This window comes from Penicillium samsonianum (genome assembly GCF_028829775.1).
Source record: "Penicillium samsonianum strain IBT 33392 chromosome Unknown utg000003l_segment0_segment0, whole genome shotgun sequence".
Classification (NCBI taxonomy): Eukaryota; Fungi; Ascomycota; class Eurotiomycetes; order Eurotiales; family Aspergillaceae; genus Penicillium; species Penicillium samsonianum.
Genome location: NW_026643261.1, coordinates 4,842,269 through 4,856,229, shown reverse-complemented (window position 1 = coordinate 4,856,229; position 13,961 = coordinate 4,842,269). Strand labels below are relative to the sequence as shown.

Here is a 13,961-nt window from a genome sequence, read left to right as displayed (position 1 = left end):
TAGCTATGTGATGCCACTTTAGCAATATACCCAAGGGGTCTGCAGGGTTATGTTAGATATTGGATGGATGTTGTAGATCTGCTTACTACCCCCACCACTAACCCACTATAATTACGCAAGCCAGTCGTTAAACTTGAACTCAGCGGGTTCATATTTCCTGAAATAATGGTAGTAACATATATTGTGGTGTTTTACTACTACGACTTGAGATTACTATCTTTTAGGACTAGGTATACTACAATGGTGGCTCCGTTGTACAAAATAAAACTGCCACAACACGAAAATAAGAAGAGATAGAGTGATAACCATTTGGCGCTCCCTTGAAACAATAATGACCCCCTTTTTAGGGCGACAAGATCTACTTTGTATATCTAGAACCCGCCTTAGATTGCCCATACACAAAATTTCAGCACGAACAGCCCAAACAGCCGGATACTCATTTAGCTAGTTGAATAGATCAGGGAAAGCCACAGCAATTATAATTGGCCAATAGCTTATCAGGATCTCCAATATTCACCATATAGGAAGCCCGTAGCATTGATTGGTGTTATATACATGCATGGCGCAGGCCTTCGCTTTCAAATGGAACTAGGACGTGGGGGTTACACCCCCTATGCGTTATAATCGCCTATGGTTCCTCGATCGATCTATGCGCTGGCTGCGACCGATTTTAAAAACCTCCCCACTAACGCCTGCGTAGCTAGCTTCGATGGATCCTTCGCTACGGAGTACCCAGGGATTTGGCTAATTTCGAGTATATGAAGTCTTGATTCCCCTTGTAATTGTAGATAGCTTCTGGCTCGGAAGACTCTTCAAATTTAATTTTAAGTTTTCCTTTCTCGGCGGTCCTTTATCGGCCGATATCTTCTTTTCAAGTTGCCGCTTCAAGTGCGACTAAGAAAATCTAAACTAGGAGGGCAATGAATGAGTGAAGGGGCCGTTCAGTAAAAAGAACTTAGAGTTGCGTCAAAATGGGAGCCTCAATGCCTATGGTGGGCCGAAGTCTCGCCGTCTTCATCGTCTCAGTTGTGATGATGTCTATCTCCATTGACCGTTGCGTTACGAGCTTTTGTACGACTGAATATCCTCCGGGCCTTGGCTGGGATGATGCTTTGATGGTTGCTGCGTTGGAGTAGTGACCCGTATGATATGACATGCTGTGATAGAAAATCCTAATTTGTATTTTTATATCTTTGGATGGCTGCTGCATAATTGGAGCAATGAATGGGGGTCGGACACACGTATACAGACTTCACAAGCACGAAGATTTATAAGAGAGCACTAGTGGTATGTGATGTTTATAGAAGATCTCTTACTCGTTGCTAACTATCTCCTATAGTTGTGGTGGCTTGGTCAAATGCTCTACATATGGGTCTTAACAGTTCCTGAATTATCAATTGCCGTTGCACTCCTCTGGCTAGCCTAGCCGTCAAAAGGTCTTACCGAGTGATACTTTGGAGAATTATTGCTGTCTTCATTGCTGTCCGACTTATGTTCTGGCTTGTGCTACTCTTCGCCCGTAATCCATCTCCCACTTCTAGCGACGAGTGGATGGAACTAGCACCGGAATATGTCTGCCCACGTCCACAATCTTGGATATCTCTTATTTTTACAGCTCTGTGACTACTATATTGTGTGATGTAGCACTTGACCTGCTACCTGCTTTCCTCGTCTGGAAATTGCAACTCAATAGTTGTACGAAGTTTGCAGTAAGAGGAATTCTCGGGTTACGGGCGATGTACGTGCTATATTTTGGCCAACTGGCCACTCTGGAGATGAATCTATTGCTAACTATAAATAATGCGAGTGTGGTAGTGATATGCTGACTTCCAGCTCTACGATTCTATGCCATGATAATTTACTTTGTATGTCGGCGTCCAACCCCCTCCTCAACACAAAGTCTAACATCCTCCAGATTCTGCCTACCAAATCGCCATCGGATCCAACATTGAGGCCGGCCTCGGAATTACAGCAGGCAGTCTCGTCACTCTTCGACCATTATTCCGCTGGCTACTAGATAAAATTTCGACTCATAATCACAAGTCATCTCATCAAGGAAATATTAGCAACAGCAGTCAAGAAGCCTTGAACCCCTGAGCCGGGAATCTCGCCAAATCAGGTCACGATAAGACCTTTGTACAAACAGTGACACAGGGGACGAAATTGGCATTTTCTTATTTACAACAAGGATTATTGATTGATTTAGAGATTTAGCACATTTATAAGCTACATAGCCCTCCAAGGCTGGCCCCGGGGGCTTGAAGGGTTCAGCACCCTCTGCTCACCCACCCACCCACCCATTCAGGCCAATCCACATAGTTACCCCGGTTTTAACCACCTGGCACAGACCTCAAAAGTCCAGCTCGTGTATTTTATCTGTGGTACGGGACTCCCGGGAAGGTTTGCGGCTGGACCACCCTGTCGCTATCTTTTCATCTTTTCATGCCGATCATAAGGCTAACCATGCGCCGACGTAGCTGGGCCCATATGTATGGCCAGGTGATTATTGGCTTGGCGAGAGGCTATGCTAAGCTGATCCAGTGAAGAGTCACAATTCCTGCAGGAGCTGAAGAGAACACGAACACTGGGACGCCTGGGTGACTCGAAACGGGGTTAGGCTGCCGATCGTGGCGTTTGGGTTCGTAAACTAGCGGGAGATTTCATGCAAGTAAACAAAACAGATGATTCAAAGCGACCTCGAGACGAACCCAACTCGTGCGACAACAATAAAAACCTAGACAAGCGTGTAAATGAAAACTATGTAGATAAGAGTCGTACCCACCCACTAGACTTGATTTAAATCTTCTCCCACAGCACATTAAACTCCATTGTACTTAAAATGTCTCTTTGCTCCGAGATCCATGAGCCACCATACAGAGTCCAACAGAGAGGGGACTCAAAGGCCCACTCCGTGCGGAAGCGCATCATCATCTGCTGCGACGGAACATGGCAATCTGCCGTCTCAGGCAAGAAAAATGTCCCATCTAATGTGACGCGTCTCTGTCGTGCTCTGAACAGTGTCGGAACCGACGAACACGGGAATCAATGGCAGCAAATAGTCTGGTATGATTCCGGAATTGGCACGACCTCAGGTTTTTTGGGACAAAAACTCGAAGGCGCCATTGGCCTAGGCCTGGAAGGGAATGTCATCGAAGCGTATAACTTCTGTGTCCTGAACTACAGACCGGGCGATCAGATTATGTGTTTTGGTTTCTCGAGGGGTGCGTACACGGCCCGCGCCATTGCCGGTTTGATCTCCGATATTGGTATTTGCAGTAAACAAGATTTGAACCGGTTTCCCGATCTCTGGGAGGTCTATAAGAAAACCACGCCCGGCGAGCGGTTCTATTGCAGTGACCTCTGGTTTGAGTGGATGGATGGAAAGGCGGATGAGAATCAGGGCGCTCGAGGCGAGACTTTCGTATTTGAAAAGCGTCCCGAGGGCGACTGGGCCCAGGAAGGGTCAAGGGATGTGGAAGTTGTTGGCGTCTATGATACAGTCGGCGCTATTGGAATGCCGGAGGTACTGGGGATGAAGCTGCCATCTTGGCTCACGTGGTGGTTGGCTAAGAGCGGGTGGGAGAATGTTGGACTTTCACCTAGTAAGTATACTAAATCCTCTCTTTCCTTCTTACCTAGGTGTGGTTTCATCGTCGGCACAATACTGACAAACGGTCCCTAGATGTCAAACATGCATTCCAGGCTTTGGCTCTCGATGAACATCGCAACGCCTTTTCGCCTACTCTGTGGTATCTCCACAAGCTTGGAAATGTCACTTCAGAGCAGATACAAACCCAGAAGAGTATGGTCGACCAGCAAGCACAAAAATGGGACAATCTCTTGCAAGACGCAATCACCCTCAAGGGTAGCGGCAGGGCTAGTGATGAGGACGTCAACAACGCAGCCCGAAAACTTAATGAAACCGCCAGAGCCTTGAATCAGGAGACCCGAAAGCTCCTGAAGCTGGAAGATGACCACAAGCACCAGCACCATCCCCGAACATTGACACAAGTGTGGTTCCCCGGCTATCACGTTAATATCGGCGGAGGCTCGGATGAAACACTCAAAAACGAGGGCAACATGGAAGAAATGTCTAATATCACCTTCTCTTGGATGCTAGACCAGATCAAACCCTACCTGTCGCTCAACGAGGATTCTCTCTCCGAGGAAAGAGAAGAGAGGGAATACCACATTTCAACAATTGTCGAAAACACGGTCCACGATGAGTCATTGGGAAGCTGGGCTCAACGCAAGGTTGCAGCTATAGCCTCGGCTTTCAAACTCAAACAGCCCCCCACGTCTTCTGTCGAGTCTGTGGACAAGCGACGCAGCTATGGCTGGGGAACAGGGCCTCTGGAAGACAGCTTTACTGCATTTTACTACGCCAACGGGTCGGCGAGGCGCAGACCTGGAAACTATGCCCCTTTCGACAAAGAGGGAAATCTGCTGGGAGAGAGTTTTGAGTTCATCCATCCAGTGGTGGGATTTAGGGAGAAGCAGATCAAAGACTACACGCCGATTGGGCGTGGTGTCAAGTTTGACCGTAGGAAGGTGGTTGACGAGAATGGCCGCCCTGGTTATGTCTATGATATGGGAGATGCGCGCAATCCCTTGCCCGAGTGGCGTTTAGGAGGAATTGACTCTTATGAGAGGCTCGCCATCACCGGCAAGGCCGCATATGATTATGTCGACGAACTTGATCTGTACTTGAAGACTGGGATCAAGACATACCGCCAGTCTGTTCGGGAAGTTGGGGATATTGACCTTGGGATTGAAGTGCCTAAAGCTGGGGACTTGCAACGGGGAGATTTCAAATTAGAGAAATCTCAACAGAGAAGTCTCCAATCGACGGGCCTTGGGACCAAGGATATGCAATGGAGGAGCTCAGAGGTTTCATACACCGGCGAGACAGTCACTGCGACGTGATTCTTTTTTTTTCTTTCAACACCTCTGATTGAAACAATAATGTATGGTGGAATGCATTGGCAGGTATATGCGCATGCCAGCGTAAACAGGTCGACCTTTCGGACATGGCTTTATGTATTTTTCTTTTTTTGTGCAATACTTCATTTAATCTCTTTAATAATATGATTACAAAACGCCCAGCTGGCTCTTTGAGGTCCTCTATGCAATTCTTATGTGTTTGGTGTCTGATTCGGTCTGATAGTTCTGAAGCATACATATACATGTAGGTCGAAGTAGTTCGTTGACTATCCGTAGATTTTCATGGGTGTCGAACAGCGTAGGGTAAAAATTATAGACTTCCACATATAGATCAAGCTCCTTTTTCAATTAAAACATTAAAACACCTAATTTATAATCAGGAACGACAAGCAATGTATTTTTGTGGGGTATGCAGCATCCGACGTCATAGGGCTGAATGGTCATCTTCCAAGTTTAGTTGGAAGACCTGGGCATATAGGGAGCGAAGGCAAAAATATTTAGGCACCACAGTTATTCGACTCCATTTTCAATCGAAATCCTCCATATGGACCCAGTTTGTCCTTCTCCCGAAAACTAGAAGCCTGTCAGAAGCCTTCAGGAAGCCAGCCCAGGGCCAAGTGCGCTACGTCATCTCAGTCATGGATGGTATATTCCACCCGTGGAACTTGACTGGAACAATATTGAATATCTTTGAACTTGTCAAGTTATTTGCTGCGACCTGTTCCTTTTTTGTCGTTGGAATTATTTTGATCATTCGACAACCCCCAAGTCCCAATCGACTTCGGTGCGAGATGATACCACGCAAGGTGTACAATATGTGTCAAGGGCAGACAGTAACCTCAGAGTTAGCTCTTGACCCATCGCAATGTCCGCAAAAAGTCTTTCATAAGTTGTTCGAGAGTCATCACGTGTCGCATACATACGATGGCGCGGAAGAATCAGATGTCGACAAAGCGTCGGAATGGGAAACGTTGAATGAGCTGCAGAAAGCTCGCGCTTGCGGGAACTTTGGGTCTGTGGAAACGAGTGATCTATTTCTAAAGGTGAATTAATTTGCTATATCACCATTAGGAGAGGAGAACCTAACACATGTTCACCAGGTTTATCGTGACGCGTTATGTTGTTTAGAAAAGAACCCAATGTCGGGGGTTGTATCGCCCCAGCTGCTGGGGAGCACAGGAGTTCTACCACTGACAATTGTCGCCCCGCTACCTGATCTCTGTCGCCATTTAGCGAATTGTATTGTGCGCGCCGAACATGAAGTCTTTTTGGGTACCAATTTCTGGATCCACTCGGACGCATCCACATTAGTGACGAATGCCATCCGGGAACTTTCCAAACGAGCAGGAGAAAGGGGACAGAAAATAGTTATGAAGATGATGTATGATCGCGGAGATCCTCGCCAGGTGAGTGCTCTTGATTCTGATTGATGTGTATCGAGCACGATCTGCAGACATGATTCTAATGAAGCACTAGGCATGGGAGAATAGATTGAGTGTCCACGAGGACCAATATGTTGGCGGAAAAGTGAAGCTACCTGCCGCGAGCGAGATACCCAATGTCGATCTCCAAGTCATCAACTTCCACCGGCCTGTCTTTGGAACGTTCCATGCAAAATTCACTGTTATTGACCGGCGCATGGCGCTCATACAGAGCAGTAATATTCAAGACAACGACAACCTTGAGATGTTAGCTCATATCGAGGGCCCGATTGTTGATTCTTTCTACGATGCTGCTTTGCTGTCGTGGGGAAAGGCTCTCGACCCCCCGTTTCCACTTTTGGACTCTCCAGCGAGGGACGCTCCGATACCATGCCACGAAGAAAGAAATGATGTTATCCCTACAGAGAATAGAGATACAGCTCTTCCTGACCATACTACCAAATCTCCACATTATGATAGCGACTTTGCACAAGAGGCCCGGAGAGTCAACGATTGTGTTCACCCTCAAGGTGACGAAACTCGCACACAGGCTGTCAGCCGTCATCTCAGTATGTGAAATTTGTGTATTGTTAATGATAATTCCTAACAGCTAAACAGATACAACTATCCAGCCTAACACAACAGGCGATGCACCAGACAGCGACCAGGATAATATGTTCAACCCTTACTTGATCCTACCACGACATGAGCCCTTCGCAATGGCATTGGTAAACAGGGAACCATTTGGGTGTAAGTCCAAACCACGAGGAGAAGCTTTCTCAGACAGCCGAACATGACTCTGACTTTCAACTTCTTCAAGCCCCAAACCACAGCAGCGTGCACACCCCGCAAAACGCGGCATGGCTGTCCGCAATCAACCACTCCCAGCATTCAATCCTCATTCAGACGCCAAACATGAACGCCGAGCCACTATTGGAACCCCTCCTTAACGCCGTTCGCCGCGGCGTTGTGGTATCTTGCTACCTCTGCCTTGGCTACAACGACGCAGGCGAGCTCCTCCCGTTCCAAAATGGGACCAACGAAATGATTGCGAACAGGCTGTATAACTCCCTCGAAACCGACGAAGAGAAATCTCGTCTACGGGTATGCTATTATGTCGGCAAGGACCAGACTCGTCCGATTCATAATAGCTTTAAGAAGCGGAGCTGTCATATTAAGTTGATGATCGTTGATGAGCAGATTGCGATTCAAGGTAAGCCCCAAAAAGCACCAGGAGAGAAGTATGCTTTATGCAAGTACCTAACCATCTTTACAGGCAATGGAAACCTCGATACCCAGTCATTCTTCCACAGCCAGGAAGTCAATGTTCTTATTGATTCCGCGCTCGTTTGTCGGGCTTGGACGGAGTTGATCAATCGCAACCAAAATACTGCCAAATACGGCGCTGCAAGTACGAAGGATGGCTGCTGGCATGACCCTGAGACCGACAAGACCCCGCCGGGCTCAATGGGGCCTGTAAAGGGTCGGTTTAGTTGGGCTAAGGGGGCCATTGGTGCTGTACAGCGAGTGAGAGGTGTTGGTGGATTCTAGACCTCGGGAAGCCCATTTGCTTATGTGGTTGGGGTGCTTTGGTCTCGGGATATTTTTGTCTAGAGAGTGGGTAAACTATGCTTGGATCTCTTTTGGCAATGTGAATGAATGACTTATGGAAATATCCCCTTACAAGATATTCAGGGCAAAGGTGCTAGAGTTTTTGTCCAAGAGTAGCAGACCACCAAGATGTGAAAACTAAGATGAACACTCGATATTGGCCATTTCACAAGTCAAAGGCCGTCATGTACGACCGCATCATTCCAGGAAACCCACCGAGGACTTCTACAGCATGTACCCTGGGCCAAGTTTGCCAAAATCATAAATTTCATTTGTCTCCCAATTTTACAACAAATCAGTAACAAAGTAACCCAAAACTCCCGCTAAGACACCCATACCATCACAAATGTCTCGCCCATACGACCAGCCAATAGTCGACATAGTAAACTATGTCTACCACCACACGCTCAACCAAGACGACGAAGCGATTTGGAAATGCGCACGGACAGCCCTGCTGGACGCAATGGGCTGCGCCATCGAGACAGCAGCGACGAGCACTGAATGCCGAAAGCTGCTCGGTCCCGTGATCAAGGGTACACTTGTGCTGGATGGATTCAGGGTCCCAGGAACGGAGTTGCAGGTCGATCCCATCAAGGGGGCTTTCGATCTGGGTGTCCTGATTCGGTACTTGGATCATAATGATGCGCTTGGTGGTGCGGAATGGGGACATCCTTCAGGTATGGTTTGTTTGAAGACACAGGGCTGGGGATTGTGGCTGTGAAACTAAGGTTGAATTGCAGATAATCTCGGTGCCATACTCCCGGTCATGGATTGGCTGTCGCGCGCAAGTTTGTCTGGCCGACGGGTTCATGATGGCCCGCCGTTGACGATGCAGACGTTGCTCATCGCGCTGGTCAAGGCGTACGAGATACAGGGGTGTTATCAAATGCGGAATGCGTTTAATGCCCATGGACTCGACCATGTCGTGCTAGTCAAATTGGCTTCTGCTGCTGTTGTTTGTTGGTTGCTTGGGATGACGGATGAACAAGCTATGGCGACTATTTCTCATGTTTGGATGGATGGCCATCCGAACCGGGTGTACCGATCTGGCGCAAATACTATCCCGAGGAAAGGGTGGGCAGCAGGCGATGCGGCGAGAAGAGCTGTGCAGTTGGCGCTACTAGTCCAGGGCGGCCAGCCTGGGTCGCCGGGGGCATTGAGTGCGAAGCCATGGGGGTTTTGGGAACGAACTTTTGGCGAGGCGGGATTTTTACTTCCACGACCATTTGGGTCGTGGACGGTACAGAATGTGCTGTTCAAAAGTATGCCCGTAGAAGGGCATGCAATCTCGGCCGTCGAGGCAGCCGTTTTGCAAGCGCGTCGATTTCGAGAGAGGGGGCTGTCCGATCCGCTGGAACAGATTCAGCGAATAGATCTGCGAACGACTGCTGCTGCCTTTTTGATTGTCAACAAACATGGGCCGCTGCACAACGCTGCTGATCGTGACCACTGCATTCAGTATGTGGTTGCCTTGGCTTTCTTGAAGGGCAGTCCACCAGAGGCTACAGACTATTTAGACACAAGTCCATGGGTGAATAGTGAGGAGCTTGAAGCCCTGCGAGAAAGGATCGTGGTGCAGCCCGACCCTAGGCTCACGGAGGACTACTTGGAACTGGACAAGAAGAGCATTGGTGCGGGGATTACTGTCCATCTCGCAGATGGATCCTCGTTGCCTCAAATATTGGTCGAGTATCCCGTAGGACATGCGCGGAACCCCAAAACACCAGCTGCAGTACAAGATAAGTTTTTCCAAAATATGGGGCTTATATTCTCTGCGACAGAGATCGGTCGGATTTTGGGTGCTGTTCAAAATCGAGGTACTTTGATCTCGGATTTCGTAGATCTGTTTATCCAGTCACCGACCAAGTCAAGGTTGTAGAAGGCAAAGCTATCTGCGGGTATCATGAGTTGGTTGTACTAGCCAAAAAGGATGATCTTGTTCAGGGGATCTAGTGTTGTCGTTCTGTTTTCTTTTCTCAATCAATTCTCCCGACTCCCTGCAGGGTCAAATAAACATCTGTCCCCCATCCCCATAGACTTTGCACTGCAATGCTGCCACCGAAGTACTCAGCGTATGCTCGGCTGAGAGGCAGCCCATAGCCCAGACCTGCAATACTACTGAGCTGGCCACCGCTAGCAGATATGGTGTTCAAGGCATCCATGTTGCTGTTCTCCGAGCCATGCAAGTCCATATCGGAGAAAGTCGTAAAGCTGTACGACCAGATATGTGGCAGAACCTCAGGCGGAATACCACCACCACGGTCACGGATACGGATTGTGATACTCTGAGACGATGGAGCCGAGTGCCCAATGTTTTCATTCTCATTGGCGCTGGCAAGCTCTGAATCAATCTCGAAGCCAGCATCAGCATCACCCGGGACCGGCGGCTCACTTCCGGGCACATCTGGAGCAGCAGCGATCGTCACCTCGATGGGTTCACGCTCATTTCCATTTTCAATAGTTGCTCGGAATGCGTTCTTCAACAACTCCGTGATAATGTACTCCACGTGTACAGGGACGTGAGCAAATGTTGCCTCGGGCTCACCTCCAATCTTTAAACGCGGTCGCACTCCGTACTTGAGCTCACAGATTTCTCCGACGAAATCCTCGCAAAGCCGGATGATGCGTGCCGGTTGCAAAGCCGTGTCAATGACGCCTATATAGTTTGATGGAATCGAGTCCTTAGGCGCAGGTGCATTGGCACCATCGAATGGGCTATCGCTGATGGGCTGAGAGGCATAATGAAGAGCTAGATGCTGTTCCGCAATCAAGCGGGTACCGATACGCGCACGTAGATGCGTATCCAAAAAGCTCGTCACGTCGGCCGGGCTGACATATTTCCTGCACTCCAGAAACCCGCGTGCAAGGACGGGGATTGTGTTTGCATGCGTGTGTACAAGGTCTGCTAGTACGTCCCCGAACTGTTTCTCTTCTTCGAGAGTTGTGATGCGGCGCTGTTGATATGGTAGGAGGGTCGATAGCGAATGGAGGTAATTGTGGTAGATTTTAGAGACATGAGGGTTTGAGACGACGATGAAAGGCAGGTTTCGTAATGCTTGAATCCGAGAAGCTAGTCGGGCGGGGAGGAGGGAGAGAGTGAAGTTGGCAGAGGCTAGTAGAGCCTCTTTGTTCAATGGTGGGCGGCCGTGTCTGAGGGACGGACATGAATTTAGCACATTTTGATTCTGCTTTGGTATAAGTTATATCTATGTAAGACTGACTTTAATAGGTCTGCAAGTGTCAACGGCCGACGGGGACTCGCAGCCAGCTGCGCAACATTGTCTTTGGCGTCATCAAATGGGCGACCAGCCCAATTTTGACTCTGCGAGGACGATTGACGGAAAATGCGAGGTCGCGTAATTGGAAGGGCCCGGCAGCCAGGCCGAAAAGGTATAGCTCTAGGTATTGAGGTTGTCATTGTGAATTGTAGCCATGAAAGAGAAAGAGATAAGTGGAAGTTCACAGTGAGACCCCGGGACGGAAGATCTGCATCGGCGGTGCGGATATCATCGGTCCAATGTTGCAGATCAACAAGAATTAAAACTCCAAGGTTGTTATTATTTTACCGGTGAAAGGTGCGTTTACGTGAATTTCTCCTTTCGGATGTTGCACGGGGCTCATTCAAGTTTGAATACATACACACTGTGCACATAACTCAACCTGATAGTTGGATTCAAGAAAATTGCTCCATCTGTATGAATGCCTGTACCTCTCGCATTTGGAAAAGATGGGTACTCATAAGATGTACATGGCATCGCGGATGAAAGCAGGTCGCATAATTGGTATCAAGTCATCTCGCTGAAGCAAAACAAAAAAGAAATAAAACAAAATAACCCCCGGATATCCAGCTGTCGTGTTTCCATTCGGTCATACTCATAAAGCGGAACATGTACAGCGACTGCAGTCTTCAGTCCTAGTCATGTTGACTTGGGACATTTACTGAGTATTCACTGCGCCGTCCTGCTCAACGTGGACATGTTCAGTAGACTCGAAGGTTTGGACGGTGTCATCGGGGAACTCGACACTAGTGTTGATCCATATATCAGTATGTGCCTCAATAGCATAGATCGAACCAGCACCACTTACGTGAAGCCTTTGATGATGCTGTATTCATGTCTGATGACGCCGCCCTTCTCCCTGGCCGTTTCCTTGGCCCTGAGAAGATATGTTAGTACCAAGGTATTGGATCTATCGTTAATGCGACACACTTTTCCAGCTCCTCGACGGGAGCGTCGGTCTTGAGAGTGATCTAGGGAGATGTTAGTCCGGATATTTTGAAAATGAAGCTGAACTCACGTTGTAAAGAGGCATTATGTCAGATAGCAAAATATGTGTCAGAGTGGAAAGCGTGAAGAAAGGAAAAGAGAAATAAAAAGAAAGATAAGAATTTATAGGAGAAGAGAGAGGGGCTTGAGGGGGTAAGGCTACACTTTATTTGGGAAGGTGCCTTGAAGCAGGTACCTTCCAATCACCCATTCTATTTCTCTTTCTCCTCTCACCCCTTCAAATTTTTTGCCCTGCACGTTACATGCTGTCCTGTATGCCTGGGTACTCCCGTGCTACTTGACAATGTCGTGATCTATTGGTCTTATGTCTGTATGACATGGGGCAGTTGCTAAACCCACTCTCTGAAAGCCGGATTTCCATTGCATCCCTTGCTGAAATGACTCTACAAAGGTATAATTTCCTGTATGATTTTAATCCCGCCTACAAAGTATGCTGTAAAGGAATCGCTGTCGATGTAACAATATGAGGCAATGACATCATATCTAAGGAAACGCGGGGCAATATGTCTATGTTGTATACATGTATTCAACGCTTCAATAGACGACTCTATAATTTTATTTGATATTCTTACCCTAGAGTCCAATGTAACCATCCTCCTCGCGGGGAGGCATCTTCATCCCGTGCATTCCCTTGTACTTGGGGCTTTCTGGAGCCTTCCACCCCTCTAGGACCTTGTCGTCTGCCAGTTGATATACCTCCACACCCAACGGACGACAAGTAGCTCCCATACCACCTTCCTTATCATCCCAACCCCAATTGGACAAATCACCTGAGATTATGGTTAGCATGAAAACGAGACATTAGTGTAGCGTGGAGGAACCGTACCGCCGGGGCACGCAGATAGCGCGCAGAGAACATCCACTTCTGCAAAGAACTCAAAGTACTCACCCGCCTTTGCAGGGGAGGTCTCCATGAAGTACTTTCCATTTTCATCCAACCCCGTCACCTGAAACACATTCAAGACATCATGGACATCTAGCTCCGTCAGTCCATGGGGGACGACGGAACGAGTGAGGTTCGAATGACAGTGGAAGTCAAAGGTCTCTCCACCCATGAGCAAGTTCACGTAAGGATCGCACCGAGTACCCATCAAGTCATGCACTCGCCCTCCAAACTGTGTAGTCCCAAACACGACCTCCGGGTTGCGCTTTCCATCTGGTCCAAGCACGTCATGCAGCTGCCCGCCGCCCAACGAGTCGCCCGTGATTGTTACGAGGGGCCGCAGGTACGGTAAGTTCGACCATAGTCGATCACCCACTGAGACGTGGGAGGCGTGGATCTGGCGGGTACGCGCAGCCCACATCCGTTCTCGGGGGTTATTTGCGTTCCAGATGTTCAGATCGCCCACCTGTGGTCCCTTCGGCGTGGTCAGGCGGCAGATGTGGCCGGCGGGGACGACCCACGCTTGAGCGGAGCATGGTCTGATAGTGAATGATTCCTTCGGGATTCGCGCAGAGGGGCTGGATGCGGTTTCAGAGATTGAGCGGTACACCTGCGAAGTTGCATGAACCCCCGAATCGGGCGGTGCTGTGTAAGCTGGGGGTGGCCGGCGTGCAGACATTATATGCGGTTTGCGGGTTGGTATAGAGACTGGGTGTTAAAGGTCTAGTTGACACAGAGCAAGATTGGATTCATAGGACCCAGGGGCAGATACAGAGTGAATTTATAGCTATGGATTATCGGGGGCTTTCCGATGTT

The 13,961-nt window shown here is 48.6% G+C and overlaps 7 protein-coding genes across 7 annotated transcripts; 4 read left to right on the top strand and 3 right to left on the bottom strand.

Moving 5' to 3' along the window:
- Positions 1-1,491: 1,491 nt before the first annotated feature.
- N7471_005463 (uncharacterized protein) lies at positions 1,492-2,097 on the top strand (the record flags this gene model as incomplete). Its single annotated transcript, XM_057278182.1, has 3 exons — positions 1,492-1,547; positions 1,616-1,806; positions 1,916-2,097. 3 exons carry the CDS (start codon positions 1,492-1,494, stop codon positions 2,095-2,097), a joined length of 429 nt encoding a protein of 142 aa, XP_057137792.1.
- A 742-nt stretch (positions 2,098-2,839) lies between these two features.
- On the top strand, positions 2,840-4,926 carry N7471_005462 (T6SS phospholipase effector Tle1-like catalytic domain-containing protein; the record flags this gene model as incomplete). The annotated part of the gene is made up of 2 exons (XM_057278181.1): positions 2,840-3,602; positions 3,683-4,926. 2 exons carry the CDS (start codon positions 2,840-2,842, stop codon positions 4,924-4,926), a joined length of 2,007 nt encoding a protein of 668 aa, XP_057137791.1.
- A 549-nt stretch (positions 4,927-5,475) lies between these two features.
- Positions 5,476-8,197, top strand: N7471_005461 (IQ calmodulin-binding motif protein). Its single transcript, XM_057278180.1, has 6 exons — positions 5,476-5,987; positions 6,045-6,350; positions 6,421-6,934; positions 6,984-7,115; positions 7,186-7,578; positions 7,642-8,197. Exons 1-6 carry the CDS (start codon positions 5,583-5,585, stop codon positions 7,914-7,916), a joined length of 2,025 nt encoding a protein of 674 aa, XP_057137790.1. The 5' UTR covers positions 5,476-5,582; the 3' UTR covers positions 7,917-8,197.
- A 125-nt stretch (positions 8,198-8,322) lies between these two features.
- On the top strand, positions 8,323-9,855 carry N7471_005460 (putative 2-methylcitrate dehydratase (PrpD); the record flags this gene model as incomplete). Its single annotated transcript, XM_057278179.1, has 2 exons — positions 8,323-8,653; positions 8,717-9,855. The coding sequence occupies 2 exons, from the start codon at positions 8,323-8,325 to the stop codon at positions 9,853-9,855; spliced, it is 1,470 nt and encodes a 489-aa protein (XP_057137789.1).
- Positions 9,856-9,952: 97 nt separating this feature from the next.
- Positions 9,953-11,394, bottom strand: N7471_005459 (alpha-ketoacid dehydrogenase kinase family protein; the record flags this gene model as incomplete). The annotated part of the gene is made up of 2 exons (XM_057278178.1): positions 9,953-11,126; positions 11,198-11,394. The coding sequence occupies 2 exons, from the start codon at positions 11,392-11,394 to the stop codon at positions 9,953-9,955; spliced, it is 1,371 nt and encodes a 456-aa protein (XP_057137788.1).
- Positions 11,395-11,912: 518 nt separating this feature from the next.
- N7471_005458 (uncharacterized protein) lies at positions 11,913-12,287 on the bottom strand (the record flags this gene model as incomplete). The annotated part of the gene is made up of 4 exons (XM_057278177.1): positions 11,913-12,000; positions 12,063-12,131; positions 12,185-12,225; positions 12,273-12,287. The coding sequence occupies 4 exons, from the start codon at positions 12,285-12,287 to the stop codon at positions 11,913-11,915; spliced, it is 213 nt and encodes a 70-aa protein (XP_057137787.1).
- Positions 12,288-12,514: 227 nt separating this feature from the next.
- On the bottom strand, positions 12,515-13,899 carry N7471_005457 (urea carboxylase-associated family protein). Its single transcript, XM_057278176.1, has 2 exons — positions 13,089-13,899; positions 12,515-13,032 (listed from the first exon to the last, which is right to left on the bottom strand). Exons 1-2 carry the CDS (start codon positions 13,822-13,824, stop codon positions 12,836-12,838), a joined length of 933 nt encoding a protein of 310 aa, XP_057137786.1. The 5' UTR covers positions 13,825-13,899; the 3' UTR covers positions 12,515-12,835.
- Between the last annotated feature and the right edge of the window lie 62 nt (positions 13,900-13,961).